At 42.1% G+C, this 23,432-nt stretch overlaps 1 protein-coding gene across 2 annotated transcripts in view; it reads right to left on the minus strand.

The window, feature by feature from the left end:
• Positions 1-3,695: 3,695 nt before the first annotated feature.
• POU1F1 (POU class 1 homeobox 1) overlaps positions 3,696-23,432 on the minus strand; it is a 30,304-nt gene continuing 10,567 nt past the window's right edge. For both annotated transcript variants that reach the window (XM_069760042.1, XM_069760043.1), the window contains 4 exons: positions 20,210-20,440; positions 12,709-12,873; positions 10,050-10,110; positions 3,696-3,909 (listed from right to left, as the gene is read on the minus strand). In XM_069760042.1, coding sequence (XP_069616143.1) covers positions 3,696-3,909; positions 10,050-10,110; positions 12,709-12,873; positions 20,210-20,440 — 671 coding nt within the window. The remainder of the gene's footprint in view (positions 3,910-10,049; positions 10,111-12,708; positions 12,874-20,209; positions 20,441-23,432) is intronic.

The raw sequence follows: 23,432 nt of genomic DNA on the forward strand, positions 1-23,432 counted from the left end.
CATCATCCACAAAGGACCCCTTTAAGCAGCGTCAGCCATCCCTGGCCGAATACCACAGGTGGCGTCACGAACACTACTACATTAAACTTTATTCCCATCTTCATTAACCCCCTTTTACTGGACACCCAGGGCCATGGAACGGATAACTGCCACCGTGACCACCCCTTTAAGAACAGAACCGGCCCGGTACCAAGCACCCTACGGTCCTAGTGTAGTGACCAGAAAAAACATTACTAATGTATGTTATATGTCATATGGTAAGTGTGTTCTCTATTCCTTACATGATTACACTTGTGACACCAGCTCCCCGTCTTGCCTTGTGAGGAGGTAAATTATTTAATACTATGCTGCCCTCTCCTGCCTTGTTTTGGTATTACAACTTATAATACTATGCTGCCCTCTCCTGCCTTGTTTTGGTATTACAACTTATAATACTATGCTGCCCTCTCCTGCCTTGTTCTGGTATTACAATTTGTAATACTGTGCTGCTCTCTTCTGCCTTAGTTTGCCATTCAGAAAACAGCGAAAAGGTAAAGATACTTACCTGTCTAGGCCTCCAAACAAATACCTCACTTTTTTTTGTGTGTGTTTTGTACTTTTTTTCGGGGTGCAGTTGGGCCCATTCTGTGTTGTAAACTGTGGTGTCTGTTCACATGGGATGCATTTGGATAGCGCTGGGCAGCCCGCCTGATCTAATAGAAGGGCGTCACTTCTAGGCTGTTAACCTGGATGCTGTGCATTCTCATAGTGTGAACAGCGCCACATAGAAGTCTCTTATGTGCAGTCATATGCCAGGCAGCCGCCCCCTCCATTAATTTGGTAGGCTGTGAGTGGCTGCCTCATCGGTATTTCTGCACCTGTGTTGCCGCCATCTTAACCACATGGGTCCACTGCATCCTGCATTTGTTTGGAGCCCTAGGCAGGTAAGCATCTCTGCCTTTTTGCTGTTTTCTGAATTTTTGGAGGATCTCTAAATCCTCTTTTTGTGCTATATTTGCTTAGTTTGGCATTGCAACTTGTTTTTCTGATTAGAAACTAAGTGGCATTTGGAGGTGGTGCATGGGAACGAAAAAGGTCTCTTTACGGGCGGTTTTGGTGAGGAGAGGAGGTAGGAAATTGGGGCTCCTGGATTGGGACATGTGGGCAGTACAAATAGCAGCCTATTCGGACTGCCCTGCTTGTACAGCAGCAGAGTGCTGAGATAAGAGAAGGAACTGCTGAACTGCGCAGCAGATTCCCCGGATACTCTGATCTGATTAAGGAAACAGGAACACGTGGGCCACTCACAGTGAACAAGTCTGTAGGAACATGTTCACACACCACCAGGAAACCTGAAGACACAAGCATAGTAGAACCAAAAACACTCAGCTTAAAAAAAATCACAGTAATCTGCAAGTGCTAGTAAAAAGATGTAAAAACAGGGTATTTGGTTGATACGTTTTTTGCAAAAAATGTATACTAAGCTGCTCTACCAAATGGCAAGGTTTGCAGCATCAATAATAAAAAAAATATAATTTTAAAAATAATAAAAAAATATAAATCATGCTATTCTCACCTTCCGGCGGCCCCCGAAGCCTTCTCCATCCTCGCAATGCTCTCGGCAGCTCTGTTCCCAGTAATGCTTTGCGAAATGAATCCAGATGACGTAGGATCACACGAGACCGCTACATCATCACAGGTTATTGCCACAAAGCATCACTGGGAACGGACCTGGCGAAAGCATCGCCAACTCCTGGGCTGTATCCGGGGACCGCCAGAAGGTGAGTATATAACTATTTTTTATTTTAATTATTTTTTTTTAACAGGGATATGGTGCCCACACTGCTATATACTACGTGGGCTGTGTTATATGCTATGTGGCTGCTGTATAATACGTGGCTGTGCTATACACCACGTGGGCTGTGCCTGTGCTATATACTACGTGGCTGCGCTATCTACTATGTGGGCTGTGTTATATGCTACGTGGCTGCTATATACTATGTAGCTGTGCTATACACTACGTGGGCTGTGCTATATACTACGTGGCTGTGCTATATACTACGTTGACCTGCGCACTGCTGTCTTGTGGTAATATTGGGCACATCAAGTAGAATAAAAGACAAATACGCTATGTAAGATATTCCTTAAAGGTTTATTATAATATAATATAAATAATAAATAAATTATCAACACCTACAGATCACACAGACAAACTACACGTTAAATGCAATAAGAAGTGACACACCAGTTAAAGGGGTTGTCCACTACTAGATAACATCATCTTAACCGCTAAAGTGCTCCACATAAAATAAAAACATACAAGCTCCAATATCTTAATAAGTCAGTGCTGTGTGTCTCGGTGGCCGCCAGACATTGTCCACTCTGCTCTGACGGGATAGTTGGGTCTGAGGTTAATCATCTGCTGCTAATTGACTGCGGCATTCATGTCACATGATGTCACATTACCTCCAGGAGAATCAGCACCAACATTGCAGGAACAGTTCCTATATTAGAGATATAGATTTATTTTTTTTTTCTGGGGGAGGAGGGGGGCACTTTAGCAGATCAGTAGGGATTATCAGTGTAGCCAACATCCTCTTTGATTAGACCACAGTCAATAAATGGGTCTTCATTTAGTTTTGTTGAGGAAGCTTACCAAAGTGCAGCCAGGAGCGCACAGTTTAGGCCAAGAGATCCTTGTCGTGTAACACAGCACCATAGCGGTATAAATGAGCTGTCATAGTTTACATCATGGAAAACTTCTGACTTCAGACCCCAGAAGTTTCAATGTACAGGACTCCGCTGAGGCTTTCCATTATTCACGTGAATGTCAAGGTATCTCCTATAGTTCCTTTAGTTTCAAAAATATTATTTTACTTCCACAATATGCAAGAAATAAACTTTCACTGACTGTGTTGGCCGACTTGTCTTACAAGGTCACTGGGATTTTAACAAACTTTGCATAAATTAATAGTACATCCGTATATTAAAAAAACCTTTGTAATATATCTTATCAGAGAATTCTGATTCTTTCTCCACTATGAGTCACTTTCCCATCTCAGCTGCCTCCTGAACTTATTATCCACTGTGAAAAACAGTTCAACTGCACGTTGGTTACAGTAAGACTCTGAGGTGTCTGGTGACAACATTTATTATACTCTATGGACAGGGAATGGGGAGGTGTCGAGAGCACTCAGCAAAGTCATTGACCATGCAGACACAGTTGGATTAAGCTGCAGTATCAAGCAACTATTTTATCTCCCTCCAGAGCTGGATTCACAGCTACAAATACTGTTAAAGGGAACCAATAGTCCTGAAACCACAGGCACCACATGAATTACAAAAAAATGCATTTTTTTTTTCTGAAACGTTGCACTGTTTTTCATAAAACATACTTGAATATGGGGACTAGGATTAGGCTGACTAGTCACAGAAGCACGAGTCACTTGACAGGTTCCATTTAACAAGTTAATGCTAAGCTGTACCACCATCGATCCCAAGAATAGAGCTCTGAAATCCTGAGATCGGGGCTCTGCAGCCATGTCCTGGACAGAGTGGAGGTGCTCCACTCCATTCATTGTCTATGGGACTGCTGAGCACCGCGCTCAACTATGTCCATCAGTCCCATAGACAATGAGCTGAGTGGAACATAACTTTTGGGGAATAACCCCGTAATGTTACATCTAAAGTGCAGAGTGGTGCTCGTGTTCTTGGTTTCATCTACAATCATGGTGATCTTTAGAAAAGGTGGTAAAAGTGTTCTGGTGCAGGCTGGTCTTTACTCTCTTCTCTCTCTGTCTGCGATTACAGAACCAAACCCGGACGACTTCCTTCTCCAGGTTGAGACTTTCTGCCATTCTCATGATCTCTTGTGATGAGGGTTTGCTCTGTTCTCCAAAATGGGATTCTAATGCTTCTTTTGCAGCAATGCTGTTTTAGATAGGTAGTAAAAGAAAAGGAAAAATGTCACTAAAAGACTCCAGAGATGTGATAAGACTCTGTCAGTGTCAATATAGCTTGCATATAGGGGGCTCAGTTACCGTTGTTGATATGGGAGCATTGTAGATGGCACTTCTAGGTGAGCAATATGACGGATTCTTAGGGCCGGTGCTGATGAGCGAATATTATGGTATCTCATCCAAGCCAATTATGCTCTGATCAGATGTCCACATAGTGTGATCTCATTCTCTCCAATGAGGAGATGATGTGTAAGAGTGTGGACTTTACTGTCGTGTCATGTGAATAGTGTCATGCACCTTTTCCAGGTAGTGTTATGTGATGCAATGTGAATTGCCATGTGTAACATAGTAACATAGTAACATAGTTAGTAAGGCCGAAAAAAGACATTTGTCCATCCAGTTCAGCCTATATTCCATCATAATAAATACCCAGATCTACGTCCTTCTACAGAACCTAATAATTGTATGATACAATATTGTTCTGCTCCAGGAAGACATCCAGGCCTCTCTTGAACCCCTCGACTGAGTTCGCCATTACCACCTCCTCAGGCAAGCAATTCCAGATTCTCACTGCCCTAACAGTAAAGAATCCTCTTCTATGTTGGTGGAAAAACCTTCTCTCCTCCAGACGCAAAGAATGCCCCCTTGTGCCCGTCACCTTCCTTGGTATAAACAGATCCTCAGCGAGATATTTGTATTGTCCCCTTATATACTTATACATGGTTATTAGATCGCCCCTCAGTCGTCTTTTTTCTAGACTAAATAATCCTAATTTCGCTAATCTATCTGGGTATTGTAGTTCTCCCATCCCCTTTATTAATTTTGTTGCCCTCCTTTGTACTCTCTCTAGTTCCATTATATCCTTCCTGAGCACCGGTGCCCAAAACTGGACACAGTACTCCATGTGCGGTCTAACTAGGGATTTGTACAGAGGCAGTATAATGCTCTCATCATGTGTATCCAGACCTCTTTTAATGCACCCCATGATCCTGTTTGCCTTGGCAGCTGCTGCCTGGCACTGGCTGCTCCAGGTAAGTTTATCATTAACTAGGATCCCCAAGTCCTTCTCCCTGTCAGATTTACCCAGTGGTTTCCCATTCAGTGTGTAATGGTGATATTGATTCCCTCTTCCCATGTGTATAACCTTACATTTATCATTGTTAAACCTCATCTGCCACCTTTCAGCCCAAGTTTCCAACTTATCCAGATCCATCTGTAGCAGAATACTATCTTCTCTTGTATTAACTGCTTTACATAGTTTTGTATCATCTGCAAATATCGATATTTTACTGTGTAAACCTTCTACCAGATCATTAATGAATATGTTGAAGAGAACAGGTCCCAATACTGACCCCTGCGGTACCCCACTGGTCACAGCGACCCAGTTAGAGACTATACCATTTATAACCACCCTCTGCTTTCTATCACTAAGCCAGTTACTAACCCATTTACACACATTTTCCCCCAGACCAAGCATTCTCATTTTGTGTACCAACCTCTTGTGCGGCACGGTATCAAACGCTTTGGAAAAATCGAGATATACCACGTCCAATGACTCACCGTGGTCCAGTCTATAGCTTACCTCTTCATAAAAACTGATTAGATTGGTTTGACAGGAGCGATTTCTCATAAACCCATGCTGATATGGAGTTAAACAGTTATTCTCATTGAGATAATCCAGAATAACATCCCTCAGAAACCCTTCAAATATTTTACCAACAATAGAGGTTAGACTTACTGGCCTATAATTTCCAGGTTCACTTTTAGAGCCCTTTTTGAATATTGGCACCACATTTGCTATGCGCCAGTCCTGCGGAACAGACCCTGTCGCTATAGAGTCACTAAAAATAAGAAATAATGGTTTATCTATTACATTACTTAAGGTACCTTCACACATAACGATATTGTTAACGATATCGTTGCTATTTGTGACGTAGCAACGATATCGTTAATGAAATCGTTATGTGTGACAGCGACCAACGATCAGGCCCCTGCTGGGAGATCGTTGGTCGCTGAATAAAGTCCAGAACTTTATTTCGTCGCTGGATCTCCCGCAGACATCGCTGGATCGGCGTGTGTGACACCGATCCAGCGATGTCTTCACTGGTAACCAGGGTAAACATCGGGTAACTAAGCACAGGGCCGCGCTTAGTAACCCGATGTTTACCCTGGTTACCATGCTAAAAGTAAAAAAAAAAAAAAACAGTACATACTTACCTAACGCTGTCTGTCCTCCAGCGCTGTGCTCTGCACTCCTCCTGTACTGGCTGTGAGCCGGAAAGCAGAGCGGTGACGTCACCGCTCTGCTTTCCGGCTCCCAGACAGTACAAGAGGAGAGCAGAGAAGCAGAGCGCAGCGCTGGAGGACAGACGGCTGTAGGTAAGTATGTACTGTTTGTTTTTTTTTTACTTTTAGCATGGTAACCAGGGTAAACATCGGGTTACTAAGCGCGGCCCTGCGCTTAGTTACCCGATGTTTACCCTGGTTACCGGCATCGTTGGTCGCTGGAGAGCGGTCTGTGTGACAGCTCTCCAGCGACCAAACAGCGACGCTGCAGCGATTCGGATCGTTGTCGGTATCGCTGCAGCGTCGCTTAATGTGAAGGGGCCTTTAGTTCTCTTAGTACTCGTGGGTGTATGCCATCCGGACCCGGAGATTTATCTATTTTAATCTTATTTAGCCGGTTTCGCACCACTTCTTGGGTTAGATTGGTGACCCTTAAGGCCCCTTCACATTAAGCGACGCTGCAGCGATACCGACAACGATCCGGATCGCTGCAGCGTCGCTGTTTGGTCGCTGGAGAGCTGTCACACAGACAGCTCTCCAGCGACCAACGATGCCGGTAACCAGGGTAAACATCGGGTAACTAAGCGCAGGGCCGCGCTTAGTAACCCGATGTTTACCCTGGTTACCATGCTAAAAGTAAGAAAAAACAAACACTAGATACTTACCTACCGCTGTCTGTCCTCCAGCGCTGCGCTCTGCTTCTCTGCTCTCCTCCTGTACTGTCTGTGAGCCGGAAAGCAGAGCGGTGACGTCACCGCTCTGCTTTCCGGCTCACAGACAGTACAGGAGGAGAGCAGAGCACAGCGCTGGAGGACAGACAGCTGTAGGTAAGTATCTAGTGTTTGTTTTTTTTTACTTTTAGCATGGTATCCAGAGTAAACATCGGGTTACTAAGCGCGGCCCTGCGCTTAGTTACCCGATGTTTACCCTGGTTACCAGTGAAGACATCGCTGGATCGGTGTCACACACGCCGATCCAGCGATGTCTCCAGGGAGTCCAGCGACGAAATAAAGTTCTGGACTTTATTCAGCGACCAACGATCTCCCAGCAGGGGCCTGATCGTTGGTCGCTGTCACACATAACGATTTCATTAACGATATCGTTGCTACGTCACAAATAGCAACGATATCGTTAACAATATCGTTATGTGTGAAGGTACCCTTAATATAGGGTTTTCATTGTTTCTTGGGATTTCACCTAGCATTTCATTTTCCACCGTGAATACCGTGGAGAAGAAGGTGTTTAATATGTTAGCTTTTTCCTCGTCATCTACAACCATTCTTTCCTCACTATTTTTTAAGGGGCCTACATTTTCAGTTTTTATTCTTTTACTATTGATATAGTTGAAGAACAGTTTGGGATTAGTTTTACTCTCCTTAGCAATGTGCTTCTCTGTTTCCTTTTTGGCAGCTTTAATTAGTTTTTTAGATAAAGTATTTTTCTCCCTATAGTTTTTTAGAGCTTCAATGGTGCCATCCTGCTTTAGTAGTGCAAATGCTTTCTTTTTACTGTTAATTGCCTGTCTTACTTCTTTGTTTAGCCACATTGGGTTTTTCCTATTTCTAGTCCTTTTATTCCCACAATGTAAATGTAATGTAAAGGTTATGATTATTGTAATGAAAATGATCTGTCCACTACAGACTGTAGGGACAGACATAGCGTCCATTGGGATGGGGTTAGGGCCATTAAAAAGGGAACTGCTTCCTGTTCTGCAGGAGTTCCTGAGTAACAGTGACAAGGTCAAGTTCAAGCTGCAGTGGGCCTATAGCAAAGACGAGTGCGGATTGTTCTGGTCAGTATGGGACCTTACAAAACGCCCTGCGGACATCCCTGCAACATCAGGAGCTCAACGTTCATTAGAGGTGCTAGGGAGAGCACCTTAACCCCTTCCGTAAAGAGGAAGATGGACATGAAACCGCGTGTGGGAAAGGTAACGGATCTGGTCAATACTGTGAGACCAGATGGTAAATCCCTGGGGCTGACAGGAACAGCAAGCGTAGGTATAGTCCAGTGTGAATGGAATGGAAATCTGCAACTGTACTGTGCTACGAGAAATGGGAAATGTGGCCGATACTGCATGTTACAGTATGATGTAGGTGGACTGTTAAGAAAACTTCTGTGTTACGAACCGAGCTGGGTGTCCCCTGGAGTTGGAGAACTGGAGACAGCGGAGGCCTGCAGGCAAGTGAGCGCACTGCACCCCACGCAGGATAACGCATTGGGACTGGGGCACGATTTTCCTGTGAAAGTGCCAAGGCATCATGGAGCAGCAGCGCGCCCACAACTACCGCTTTCTGGCATCTTACAGATGAAGAAAAAAATGATGGATCCATTGCTGTAATTAGAAACCATCAGGTGCCGTACTGTCATGATATGTACTTTTGCCCTGTCCTGTATTTGAATAATACGCCATTTGATGTATGTAACTGTTCTCTGGTTTCTATTAGCTGTAATTTATGTATTCTCTTGTGCTGGGAGTTCACCTGTAACAATATGTCTCCTTCCCCTAATACTTGCAGCCCTAAGCTCTAATGTAATTAAGCTTTGTCAACATCACTAGTGGAGGAATAGCCATTCTTCCTCACAGCAGGTGGCTAGTCAAATGTACATACTACATAGATTAAGCGGAGCCCACCAGTCTAGAATCTTCTGGTGGACCCAACCATTGAATAGAAGGTGTGACCCCTACCCCCCTTTCATGGGCGGATGCCAGGAGCTCAGACAATCCATTCTTATTTTGAGATCAGATGTGAGTTGATCCTTGAAGGAGAAGGAGTGGGGATTCTTAGCTGAGGCAAGACCCCATGTCCATCTGTGACTGCGGAAGCGAACGGGGCGAGACTTGAGCTGAGGACATATCTCGTCGCTCGTGGGATTGTTTTGGGATCCCTTGGACTCGTGTGGACTATTGCTTTGTTAGCTGGCACAAGGATTATCGGGAGGTGCCCCCGAACCTGTTCTGTTGGACTAATTGTGGACTCTGTAGATCTACCTGCATGTGTTGTTCCAGCGTTCTTGATAATAAATCTGTGGAATCATCCATTGGCCTGTTGTCCCTTCTTGCTCTGCCGTACACCCCGTCACACGTACCTGCTGGTGATTGCAGCTGACAGGGGAAAAAACAAGGCTAGTTTCCAGCACAGCCAACTGGATAAAAACTGTAAGTTTATTGAATCAAGTTAAGTCCATAAAGTCAAAAACCTCAATATCTTACACGTTTCTGGCATACTAAGATGCGCTTAGTCATCCTATGATCCTATGATTAAAGGTGTCTTAGTATGCCAGAAATGCCGAAGGTGTTGACGTAACTTGATTCAATGAACTTACAGTTGTTATCCAGTAGGTTGTGCCGGAAACTTCCCTAGTTTTTTTCCTCAGATGTTATCCGAGTGTGGTCCGATGGCTTCCATGGACTCGTTGAATATCCGATCAAACTCGAGCATGCAGTGATTTGTTTTCCTCGTACAGACTTTGTCTGAGGAAAAAAATCGGACATTTGCAGAGCTCCATAGATTAACATTGATCCAAGTGCGATCTGATGTTTTCTCAGGACACACTAGGCCTGAAAATATGCTCATCTGCACTTGCCCCTGTAAAGACTGGCAGTGTCGCCATTACCGGTATGGGAGCATTTATGCTTCTGTAATAATACATTATACAATAAAACATACATGGGCATTGTGGCTGTCACTGCTATATTTCAGCATTACTGTCCCATCTAGAAAAAGGTCACCTTCATGTTGGCAGGTGGGCTCACAAACTTTGATCAAATGTGTGTCAAAAAAGGCCCCTCACTGTTGCTGTTCCGAGCAATGAACTCATTACCTTATTGTCGTTCTGCGCTTTCTTTTCCGTTCATTCCCTCCAATCTTCTCATTGTATAAGGCTGTGTGGAGTGGAGTCAAAGAAAAAATATTCATTAAATAAAATGTCTGATACACATCTCCATTTATTATTTAGTTATTGAAAGTTTACTTGTAGTGTAAAATATTACTTATATCTTAGGCACATCTCATTTTTGCATCATAATAAAGGGACCATTTTTACTTTGCAAACAGGTGTGGTCCAACTCCCCTTTATTTGAGGCTGTCAATGATTCTCAGGATGGAAATGTCACTCCTGCTCTTGTGGCCAAAGACAGCATAACAAATAGAAGATTTTCCAGAATACTCTTGATTAAAACCTCTTCTTTATATATTGGGTCAAGGATCATCATTTAAGTTAGCGCAGCCCCAATCCATGAATTGACTTTTCTTTCAACTTTTACTATATCGAATAAATTTTTTTTAAATATTTTAATCAAAAATTGGCTTGACAATCTATTTGTTATGCACCATTTTCACTTTCAAAGGTGAATCAAAAAGTACCTGAATTAGTAAAAGCTTCATATAACAGGGACCCGTCTGTTCTCCTCTTATGCAAAACTGCACAAGGGGCATCAATCAAGCAATATCGGGCCGGATAAGGCATGGACAGGCACACGGTATCAGAAAGTGACTCTACCTCCTTCACCGGACAAAAAATATCAGCACCAGTGGGATACTTTGTAACATCAGTGCCAATTCGTGTCTCCTCTGATTCCACTTTAGCCGCTGGACAGCAACACACCTTCATTGCTGGCGACACGTGACAGTCACAGTCCTGATTTTTTTTTTTTTGTTTTCTTTATGGGACTTTTGGTGTCGCTTAATCAGAGAACTATGCAATTTAATTTTGTTCTGGTTCTGATCACTCCTTCCTGAGGATCGTGGATGGAGCTGTCAGGTATTTAAACCCCTGAAGCTCTGACTTCCACTGCCGGTCAATAGTTCTGCTTTTCTGGTCTATAGCTCTGCTCTGCTCTGTGCTCCTACTGTGTTGTCCTGATTTATCCTGTTCTCTAACCTCAACTTGTGTTTAGATCACCTACCGGTACTTGCTTTTCTCTGATGTAACCTCTTACTAACGACCCCGCGTGACAACCCTACTTGTGACTAGCTTGATCCAACTGGCTGTAGCTGACTCTGTGGCCCCAGCCCTGGAGTCCCTGTGTGTGTCCAGATCACTGTATATGAGTTAAAGGGTGAGAGCAAGGGCAACCCTTGGGATCTTGTAAACCAAGTGACTAGCAATAAGCCTGTTCATAAAAGCTCCATGAACAGCTGCTGGGTATACACAAACAGTGCTATCATGGCAGCACGATTTCTCAAGTATTAGGATATTGGATGCATTTAAAAAAAAAAAAAAAACTGGCTGAGTTTCTTTTAATGAAGTGTGCCAAGAGGTGGTTTAAAGGGTAGAACATGAAAACTGAGTTGCACCAAGGCATTAATTACATTTTCACCCCTTTGTGACAAGTCCGGTTTTCATTTATGTACTTTAATTATTCCTCCTCTTCCTTGAATACTGAAAATTATTACTTTTTTTTTTTTTTTTCTTTTATTGGGGGGGGGGGGGGGGGTGGGTGGTACAAGTTTTAGTGTTGAATAACACCATTCACTTTACCATGTGATGAACAGAAAAATTGAAAGCAAAGTGGGATTTTGTTGGTATGTTGTTCATATATGCTTTCTCAAATCAGTATGATTAGGGTGAAATGAAAACTTAGTAAAAAAAAAAAATTCTTTGTTAGTGTCTTCAATTTTACTGAGATCCATAACATTAATTTGTTTAGTTTTTCTTGTTCTTTTTTTGTAACGGTTCTAACTTTAGGTCATAGCTCTGGGTTACAACATATTTGCAGAAAATTTGTGACTTTTTGCTATTTTAAAAAAAGTTGCCAAGCCATAATTTAGATTTAAGATTTATGAATGTGGTTGACTACTGAGGACGAGCTTGGAGTACCTCGAAAAGTGTAGATCCACAACACGGAATAAAGAAATATTTGTATCCCATTGATTCTCCGCTATTCTTTGTGGGACATTGACAGCAGCGTATGAAAGCTGCGTATCTCCATCCAAGATATATGATTGCAATTTTTTTTTAAAAGTTGTACGAAAAGTCAAAATCTAACTCTTTTAGGGGCCATGGGCGAAGTAAAAAGCGGAGAATCAACTCTAGACAGAAATATTGTACATAAAGATGCAGCAGATTTATCAAACACTGTAGGAAACCTTGAGAAGTCCCTTCATCATATTTTTTCCTCTATCCCCCCCCCCCATTAAATGCCTTTATCTTCTTTACAAACTATGATGCTAGGATCCCTATCAGAATATCTTCTTATTTCTAAATCGATGATCAGTAACTATTATACAAGGGGAACCTGTCTACAATGATGTGCCCTCCTCCGGTTCCTACATGTGACTGTGAGATTTGTTTAAGTCCCAGTGGCTGTAGATGTCACCTGAAATCCCGCCAGGCTCAGTAAGCTTCTTCATGAAGCTGATGTCAGGTACAATAATTCCGCTAACATAGCGTTGTGTCACCGGTATATTTCTGAACAGACAGGTTATATTTCATTTAGCAAACCATTGTAATGTGAATCATTTTCGACCATTTACTATACCTCCAACTTGTTCAGCTTCGTCCAGCCATTTTGACAGGATGGACTTTAGTTTACAGGCGTTCCTAAAACTCAGTTGCAAGTTTTCAAAGCGGCAGATGGTTGTTTGGCTGAATTCCGAGCCATGGACGGCGGCGAGGGCTTCTCCAACATTTGTCTGAGTGTAACCTGCTTGAGAGTAAATAGCAGATGTATTTGTTAGCAAGAAGACAAAGCTGCACGACTCCTGATTTCAATAGATTTATACCAGAAGAAGCCAAGAACAGAGAAAATGCAGTACTTAAAGGGTAATTTAATTTTCAAAATTCAGAAAAGATAGGCACAGTTAAAAAATCAAGCAAGTTTGCAATTTACTTGATATTTCTATCTGCCTCCATTCTCTCCTGATGTAAGGTTGTATACCAGGACCGTGTGTTACTCTACTCCACCACCCCCAGTGAGTAAAAAAAGCAAAAAAATAGAAATATCTTTAAAAAATTACAAAATAAGAAATGCAAAAAAATCATACCAATAAATACGTATATTTATGCAAAAAATACAATAAAAAATTGCACATATTTGGTACAACCACTTCTGGAGCGCCTGACCTATAAAACTGTCCCACTAGTTAACCCATTCAGTGAACACTGTAAAAAAAAAAAATTAATTAAATGTCGAAAAACTGCTTTTCACCATACTGCTGAACAAAAAGTGAAATAAAACGTGATCAAAAAGTCAAAAGGAAATAGATATGGTGTAACTAAAAACGTCATCTTGTCCTGCAAAAAACAAGCCACCATACATCTGTCAGTGGAGAAGTAAAAAAGCTATAGCTCTCAGAATATAGCAATGCTAAAACAATTATTTTTTTATGTGAAACTATTTTTATTGTGTAAAAGCTGCAAAACATAATAGGAATTATATAAATATACTAGGTGAACTACCTGGCTTCGCCCGGGTTAATAACTGCTGTTAGCAAAATAGAATGTGTTAACAAATTTATTCTGCACACAAAAAACACAAAACAAATAGAAATGTAATTATTAAAAGGGAAAAAACTTGTTTTCATGTCTGGAAGCCTCGCTTCCCTCTCCTCAAAGTTCATTGGCCTTTGAGGAAGCAGCTCTTGTTTTCATGTCTGCAAGCCTCGCTTCCCTCTGCTCAAAGTTCATTGGCTCTTGAGGAAGCAGCTGCTGTGCTCATGTGTGTCAGCCTTGTTTCTCGGTCTCCACATTTTTCATTGGCCCGTAATGCAGCTTTTCTTTTTGCATCAGCTGACATTCATGCCATGGAATTCCTTTTCTTATGAGGCATTATTGTGGTAAAAATAGTCTGTAACTGACAGTTTCTATATCCTCTCACATAGAGGTAATGTGACTGACATCAGCCATTCCACCAACACACCATAACTGACATGCAATTACCTCACACAAGCTTTGTCATACTGAGAATGTCCTTTGTTGCCTATATTAACCAATCAGAGCTCAGATTAATTAACTGTAGCAAAATAGAAGCTGAGCTGTGACTGGTTGCTATTTCAGCCTGATAAATCCCCAGCCAACAGGACGCTCTCCCCCTGGCAGTATATATTAGCTCACACATACACATAATAGACAGGTCATGTGACTGACAGCTGCCGTATTTCCTATATGGTACATTTCTTGCTCTTGTAGTTTGTAGTTTTTTTTTTGGAAGGATAATACCAGACTTGTGTGTGTTTTAGGGCGAGTTTCATGTGTCAAGTTGTGTATGTTGAGTTGCGTGTGGCGACATGCATGTAGCAACTTTTGTGAGATGAGTTTTGCGTGGCGACATGCGTGTAGCAACTTTTTGTGTTGAGTTGCATGTGACAGGTTAGTGTAGCAAGTTGTGTGAAGCAAGTTTTGCGCATGGCGAGTTTTGTGTGGTGCGTTTTGAGTATGTGCAAGTTTTGTGTGAGGCAACTTTTGCATGTGTTGCAACTTTTGTGCATGTGGCAATTTTCCTGCGTGTGCAAGTTTTGCGTGTGGCGAGTTTTCCATGAAGTGAGTTTTGCTCGTGTGGCGAGTTTTTGTGTGAGCCTAGTTTTGCATGATGCTAGTTTTGCATGTGGCGACTTTTGCACGTGTGGTGAGTTTTGAGTGGTGACTTTTGTGTTTCGACTTTTATGTGGCGAAGTTGGTGTATGTGTGGTGAAATGTGTGCTGAGGGTGGTATATGTGTTCAAGCACGTGGTAGTGTGTGGCGCACTTTGTGTTTGTGTTCATATCCACGTGTGGTGAGTATCCCATGTCAGGGCCCCACCTTAGCAACTGTACGGTATATACTCTTTGGCACCATCGCTCTCACTCTTTAAATCCCCCTTGTTCACATCTGGCAGCTGTCAATTTGCCTCCAACACTTTTCCTTTCGCTTTTTCCCCATTATGTAGATAGGGGCAAAATTGAATTGGAACGCGCAGGGTTAAAATTTCGCCTCACAGCATAGCCTATGATGCTCTCGGGGTCCAGACGTGTGACTGTGCAAAATGCAGATGCCAATCCTGGACACACACACACACACACACACACACACACACACACACACACACACACACACACACACACACACACACACACCTGTAGATAAATTCCCAGAGGGGTGTAATTTCCAAAATGGGGTCACTTGAACGGTGGGATTTTGCTCTTCTGGCACTTAGAGGCTCTGTATATGGAGTCCGCAAAATATTGTACAATTTGTTCTCCAAGAGTCTGTTGTTTTGGTATGTCAGGGGCTCTTCAAATGTGACATGTCATCTGAAATCTATCTAAATCTAAAATTGTGCTCCATAATTCAATTGGTGCACCTTAATTTCTGAGCCCTGCTGTGCGCCCAACCAGTAGTTTTCCACCACATATGGGGTATTTGTGTACTCAGGAGAAGTCGCACAACATATTTTGGGGACCATTTTCTGCTGTTGTACTTGGTGAAAAAAGAAAAATTGGGGGCAAAAGCAACATTTTTGCTGGAAAAGTTTATTTTTAAATTTTCACAGATCAATTTTATAAAATTATGTGAAGCATCCATGAGTTCTAGGTGCTCACCACACCTCTAGATGAGAGTTGTATAATTTACAAAATGGGGTCACTTTGGGGGGATTTTTGTCATTTAACCCCTTTCTGACCTCGGACGGGATTGTACGTCCGAGGTCAGAAGCCCCTCTTTGATGCGAGCTCCGGCGGTGAGCCCGCATCAAAGCCGGGACATGTCAGCTGTTTCAAACAGCTGACATGTGCCCGTAATAGGCTCGGGCAGAATCGCGATCTGCCCGCGCCTATTAACTAGTTAAATGCCGCTGTCAAACGCAGACAGCGGCATTTAACTACCGCACCCGGGCGCCGGAAATGACATTGCCAACCCCCATCACATGATCGGAGGTCGGCGATGCTTCAGAATGGTAACCATAGTGGTCTTTGAGACCTCTATGGTTACTGATCGCTGGTAGCTGTGAGCGCCACCCTGTGGTCGGCGCTCACAGCACACCTGATTTTCTGCTACATAGCAGCGAACATCAGATCGCTGCTATGTAGCAGAGCCGATCGTGCTGTGCCTGCTTCTAGCCTCCCATGGAGGCTATTGAAGCATGGCAAAAGTTAAAAAAAATGTGAAAAAAATAAAAAAAATATAAAAGTTTAAATCACCCCCCCTTTCGCCCCAATCAAAATAAATCAATAAAAAAAAAAAAATCAAATCTACACATATTTGGTATCGCCGCGTTCAGAATCGCCCGATCTATCAATTAAAAAAAAGCATTAACCTGATCGCTAAACGGCGTGGCGAGAAAAAAATTCGAAATGCCAGAATTACGTTTTTTTTGGTCGCCGCGACATTGCATTAAAATGCAATAACGGGCGATCAAAAGAACGTATCTGCACCAAAATGCTATCATTAAAAACATCATCTCGGCACGCAAAATATAAGCCCTCAACCGATCATGAAAAATGGAGACGCTACGAGTATCGGAAAATGACGCAATTTTTTTTTTTTAGCAAAGTTTGGAATTTTTTTTTTCACCACTTAGATAAAAAATAACCTAGTCATGTTAGGTGTCTATGTACTGACCTGAAGAATCATAATGGCAGGTCAGTTTTAGCATTTAGTGAACCTAGCAAAAAAGCCAAACAAAATACAAGTGTGGGATTGCACTTTTTTTTTGCAATTTCACCGCACTTGGAATTTTTTTACCGTTTTCTAGTACATGACATGCTAAAACCAATGATGTCTTTCAAAAGTACAACTCGTCCCGGAAAAAATAAGCCCTCACATGGCCAAATTGATGGAAAAATAAATGGCTCTGGGAAGGAGGGGAGTGAAAAACGAACACGGAAAAACGAAAAATCACAAGGTCATGAAGGGGCTAAGCACATGAGGGGCTCAGTAAATGCAACATGGCACCCGCTATCCATTCCAGCCAATTTTTGTGCTCCAAAAGTCAAATGGTGCTCCTTCCATTTTGAGACTTGCCGTGTGCCTAATGCCTAAACAGTAGCTTTTCACCACAAATGGATATCGTTGTACTCAGGATAAATTGAACAACACATTTTATGGGCCAATTTTTTTCCAAATACCCTTACAAAAATTAAACACATGGGGCTACAGCAACATTTTTTGTGGGAACAATAAGATTTTTTATTTTTCCAGCTCAGTGTTATAAAATTCTGTGAAGCAGGTGTGGTTTCAAGATGCTCACCAGACATCTATACAAATTACTTTAGGGGCGTATATTCCAAAGCAGGATCATTTGTGGGGGTTTCCACTGTTTAGGCACATCAGGAGCTGTGCAAAATGACATGGGAAAAGGTAACATTTTCATTTTTTCCTTCCACATAGCTTTCATTCCTGTGATGGCCCTTTTTGAATGTGTTTTTAGCACTTTGAGAGGTGTCACTTATGGGGTATTTTCTGTCACATAGGCCCCTCAAAGTCACTTCAAATGGGATGTGGTCGCTTTAAAACTTGGTTTTATAAATTTTGTTGGAAAAATGAGAATTTGCTATTAAACTTTTAACCTTTCTACCATTGTAACAAAAAAAATTATGTTTGAAAAATGATGCTGATGTGAAGTAGACATGCGGTAAGTGTTATTTATTAACTATTTTGTGTCGTATAACTATCTGGTTTAAGGACATAAAAATTCTAAAGTTTGAAAATTGCTAAATTTTTGCATTATACGTAAAATGTTTTATATTTTCATAATTAAACACGGCTCATATCAACCTAAATTTACAACTGTCATGAAGTAGAATGTGTCATGAATATATAGTCTCAGAATCATTGGGATATGTTGAAACATTCCAGAGTTATCTAATATATAAAGCTGAATGTGTGTGTGTGTGTGTCCGGGATTGGCATCTGCACCGTCGCAGCTACAGCTACAAAATTTTGCACAGTCACACGTCTGGACCCCGAGAGCGTCATAGGCTATGTTGTGAGGCAAAATTTTACATATCTACATAATGGGGGGGAAAAGTGAATGGAAAAGTGTTGGAGGCGAATTGACAGCTGCCAGATGTGAACAAGGGGGACTTAAAGAGTGAGAGCGATGGCGCCAAAGAGTATATACCGTACAGTTGCTAAGGTGGGGCCCCCGACATGGGATACTCACCACACACGGGGATATGAACACACACAAAATGCGCCACATACTACCATGTGCTTGAACACCTATACCACCCTCAGCACACATTTCACCACAAATACACCAACCTCACCACATAAAAGTCGAAACACAAAAGTCGCCACTCAAAACTCGCCACGTGCAAAATTCACCACATGCAAAACTAGGCTCACGCAAAACTCTCCACATGCACAAAAGTTGCAACACATGCAAAAGTTGCCTCACACAAAACTTGCACATACTCAAAACGCACCACAAATGTACCATATAGGAAATATGGCAGCAATCAGTAACATGACCTGTCTATTATGTGTATGCATGAGCTAATATATACTGCCAGGGGGGAGGGCTTCCTGTTGGCTGGGGATTTATGAGGCTGCCAATTTAGCTTACAAATACTGAGGTAAAAATACTGACCAAAAATACTGACGTGTGAACGAGGTTTAATACAGGAGGAGATGACATACAGGTATATACTATATACAGGGGAGATGACACACAGGTATATACTATATACAGGAGCAGATGACACACAGGTATATACTATATACAGGAGGAGATGACTTACAGGTATATACTATATACAGGGGAGATGACATACAGGTGCATACTATATACAGGGGAGATGACACACAGGTATATACTATATACAGGAGCAGATGACACAGGTATATACAATATACAGGAGGAGATGACTTACAGGTATATACTATATACAGGGGAGATGACATACAGGTGCATACTATATACAGGGGAGATGACACACAGGTATATACTATATACAGGAGGAGATGACTTACAGGTATATACAATATACAGGAGGAGATGACTTACAGGTATATACTATATACAGGAGGAGATGACATACAGGTATATACTATATAAAAGAGGAGATGACACATAAGTATATACAGGAGGAGATGACATGCAGCAGGTATATACTATACAGGGGAGATGACATACAGGTACATACTATATACAGGGGAGATGACACACAGGTATATACTATATACAGGAGCAGATGACACAGGTATATACTATATACAGGAGGAGATGACTTACAGGTATATACTATATACAGGAGGAGATGACTTACAGGTATATACTATATACAGGAGGAGATGGCATGCAGCAGGTATATACTATATACAGGGGAGATGACATACAGGTATATACTATATACAGTAGATGACATACAGGTATATACTATATATAGGAGGAGAAGACACATGTATATACAATATACAGGAGGAGATGACATACAGCAGGTATATACTATTTACAGGGGAGATGACATACAGGTATATACTATATATAGGAGGAGAAGACATACATGTATATACAATATACAGGAGGAGATGACATACAGCAGGTATATACTATTTACAGGGGAGATGACATACAGGTATTTACTATATACAGGGGAGATAACATACAGGTATATACTATATACAGGAGATGACATACAGGTGTATACTATATATAAGGGCGATGACAAACATGTATATACTGAGGGGAAAATGAGAGGTGTGAGGTGAAAATCAAAAGATGAGTGCAAAATGAGAGGAGTGAGGGAAAATAGTGGAGTGATCGGAAAATGACAAATGTGAGGTCGAAATTACAAGTGTTGGGGGGAATGAGAGGAGTGAGGGGGGGAAAATGAGAGGCCTGATGAGAAAATAAGAGAAGTGAGGTGCTATAACTAACCACAGATATTTACTATGCCCAGGCAACGCCGGACTCTTCAGCTAGTTACCTTATAAAGTGACACTGGTTAGAATTGAAAAAATAAATGGCCTCGTCAGGAAGGTGAAAAAGGCTGGAGGGTGAAGGGTTAAAAGTTGTAGCTTTTAGTGTTTGAGTAAAACATTGTCATTAAGATATCCATACCCAGCTTTATCCTCCTCACTTTGAATTCATTGGCAAACTTTTCCAGTTCTCTGATCTCTGGGGAGTCAATATCTATTGGCTCCTCTATAGCTTTGCTCTTTCTTCTGAATTCTTGCTTGAAGTCTGTTGTAGTAACATCTTCCAGGAGTGTTTGATGCATCGGGGCAAAACCATGGCCCAATGTGCAGGAACTGGCACTCATTAGACAAGGGGGTAAGCTTCCAGTGTGGACTCCTGGGGAAGAGAGAGAAAGTCCTACGTGCTGAGGATGTAATGGTTGAGTTGGTAAAAAACATTGATTTATCAGAAATAAACCGGCAATGTCGTTGTATGAAAAATTACACAGGATGGCAAATGTATGATGAGGAAGCGGTCCAACTGTTGAGACCCCCACTAGTCACAAGAATATATCCCCATCTCATGTGAGTGGAGTGAGAGCGTGGATGCTAGACGACCACTTTATTTACCTCTATGGGAGCAGCAGTGGGACCACAACTTGCATAGACAGTAAATGGATTGGTGATAGCCATAGTCATGTATGCGTTCAACTGCTTTCATTCACAGAGGGGTCACATGATGCCCCATTCTAATAATCACAGTGGTGGAACACCCCTGATCAGGCAATTGTCACATCTGCTGGTGATATAACATCTTTATCTCTGACCATGTTTGGGTCAAGGACCAGACAGTGTTTTCAATTCTCTTTGTCTCAACATTTCTGATTGGTGCAAACTAAAAAGGTTATTCAATGTGTCTGAAGGAGACTTGTTTTTTTTTTTGGTGGAGCATTTACTTTTCATTTATAGCATTCCGAGCCATTCTTACATTAGTGTTTAATATTTATGATGAACATGGGCTCATCGCAATGTCATGAGTGCATCATACCGGGCTACTAATCAGAAAAAGTGCAGTTAATAGGAGGCTCGCGGGGCTCCAATCTGGAGCCAGGGACTCGCGACGTGGTTGCTCGAAAAGGTTCCTACAAGTCTTTTTGCTCAACTCTTATATTTATTAATGGAATTGAGGGGGTTTTCTAGATACACATTTGTGTTTGGGATTTTAGCTCCAGGTTCAGATTCGTAAAATTCATGTTCAAAACGATCAGTTGCATAACTGATTAAATCAGAAGCAGAGGGCACCTTTATACTATTATGGAGTTTATCTGGGCTCCAGTATAATTGAGAATGGAATAAAAATGTCTTTTATTCCATTGTAAAAACTGACAGGCAAGTAAACCCAGGTGGACCTAATAATAGTCAATGAGACGCTTCTGTTTCCGTTTGCATCAGTTGTGCACTGATCTGTTTTGGCCCTGAATTCCACTTGTCTGTCCCCAGAACGAAAAAGACAAATGTAATTCCCTAATGCAAAAATAAAGCCTGCCTTACAGGCCAACAAATTATTGACATAATTCCTTCCTTTTTTTACCCCATTTATCCATAACCTAAACAAAATGGCATACTATTAAAGATGTTGTGCAGCCTTGTGATATGGATGACCTTTCCTTAGGATAGGAGGAGTGGTGATTAGTGATAAACGTACGTGCTGGGATAAGGTGTTATCCGACCATGCTCGTGTGCTAACCGACTGACTTCAGCATGCTTGAAAAATATGTTGATGGCTGCTTGTCAGCAGTGAGTACCTACCAAACAAGCAATGTGTTGGGGCTGTGGAACAGCCGTGAGACGTGCATTCACAGGGACTCAAACATATTTTCCGAGCACGCCAAAGAACATACATTTTTTTTCATGGTGCAAGAACAAGTTGCCCCTTCATTTTGGATTATTCTCTACTGTACTACACTATGTCCTGCACAGGTAATTTAACCAATTTAACCGTTTTTCTCTTCCTATGCAGTACAAATACATGGCTTTTCTTTGGGACTTAATAATGTCAGTAGTTTGTATACAGTGAGGCTTTTTTACAGGGTTATCCAGTCTGATACAAAATATGCGCAGTGCTTAATGATAGATCTGTAGTATGATAGATCTCAACGGTGCTTAATGGTCCCCCACTGACATATTTGGCAGGAGTTCCTTGCATTTTCATATTGACGCTGTGCTATTCTTACTTTTCAATGTGATTAAACTAGGAGTGTGAACAGAGTCTTAATGATTGTCATATTAAATGATTACTATGAAGTTTATAAATGAGCATGCAAGGCTTTCATATACGACTAAAATCTCGCCTTACCTTGTAAAGTGCTTACTCCATTTACAACATTTGAAAGGGGCATGCTGCATGTTTGTAAAATCCGTGTCTGCGAAATACTTGCCGATAGCATTTCTGGAGAAGTGGGTTTTATTCCTAGAAAGGGGGGAAAAAGGTAAAACATTTTGAAAAACATTCTTGTGTTGTAAGCAGTCAAAAGTAAAAAAAGAAGTTACACCTCTCGAGTGGATAGGTGACAACTAGGAATGAGCTGACCCCATGGAAGTTTGAGTTCTGGTACTTGACCCCTACTTTATTTCGAAGTTCGGTTCGGGTACCAGAACTGTGCCCGAACTTGAATCAGAACCCCACTGAAAACAATGGGAACCCAAACTTGTGAGCTGGAATATTTCTCTCTGCAACAGAATTTCCCCGGAACTCTGAATATTTCACCGGACTCCCAGGAGAAGTCCGAGTTTGGTGTTTAGCACCGGACACTAACTGTCCAGTACGAATGCCGAACTCTTAAGGTACCGTCACACTAGACGATATCGCTAGCGATCCGTGACGTTGCAGCGTCCTCGCTAGCGATATCGTCCAGTGTGACAGGCAGCAACGATCAGGCCCCTGCTGTGCTGTCGCTGGTCGGGGAAGAAAGTCCAGAACTTTATTTCGTCGCTGGACTCCCCGCAGACATCGCTGAATCGGCGTGTGTGACACCGATTCAGCGATGTCTTCACTGGTAACCAGGGTAAACATCGGGTAACTAAGCGCAGGGCCGCGCTTAGTAACCCGATGTTTACCCTGGTTACCAGCGTAAAAAAACAAACAGTACATACTTACATTCAGCTGTCTGTCCCTTGCCGTCTGGTTCCTGCACTGACTGCTGGCCGTAAAGTGAAAGCAGAGCACAGCCACAGCGGTGAGTCACCGCTGTGTGACTCACTGCTGTGCTGTGCTTTCACTTTCACTTTACGGCCAGCAGTCAGTGCAGGAACCAGACGGCAAGGGACAGACAGCTGAATGTAAGTATGTACTGTTTGTTTTTTTACGCTGGTAACCAGGGTAAACA

Source organism: Ranitomeya imitator, chromosome 3 (assembly GCF_032444005.1).
Source record: "Ranitomeya imitator isolate aRanImi1 chromosome 3, aRanImi1.pri, whole genome shotgun sequence".
Lineage (NCBI taxonomy): Eukaryota > Metazoa > Chordata > Amphibia > Anura > Dendrobatidae > Ranitomeya > Ranitomeya imitator.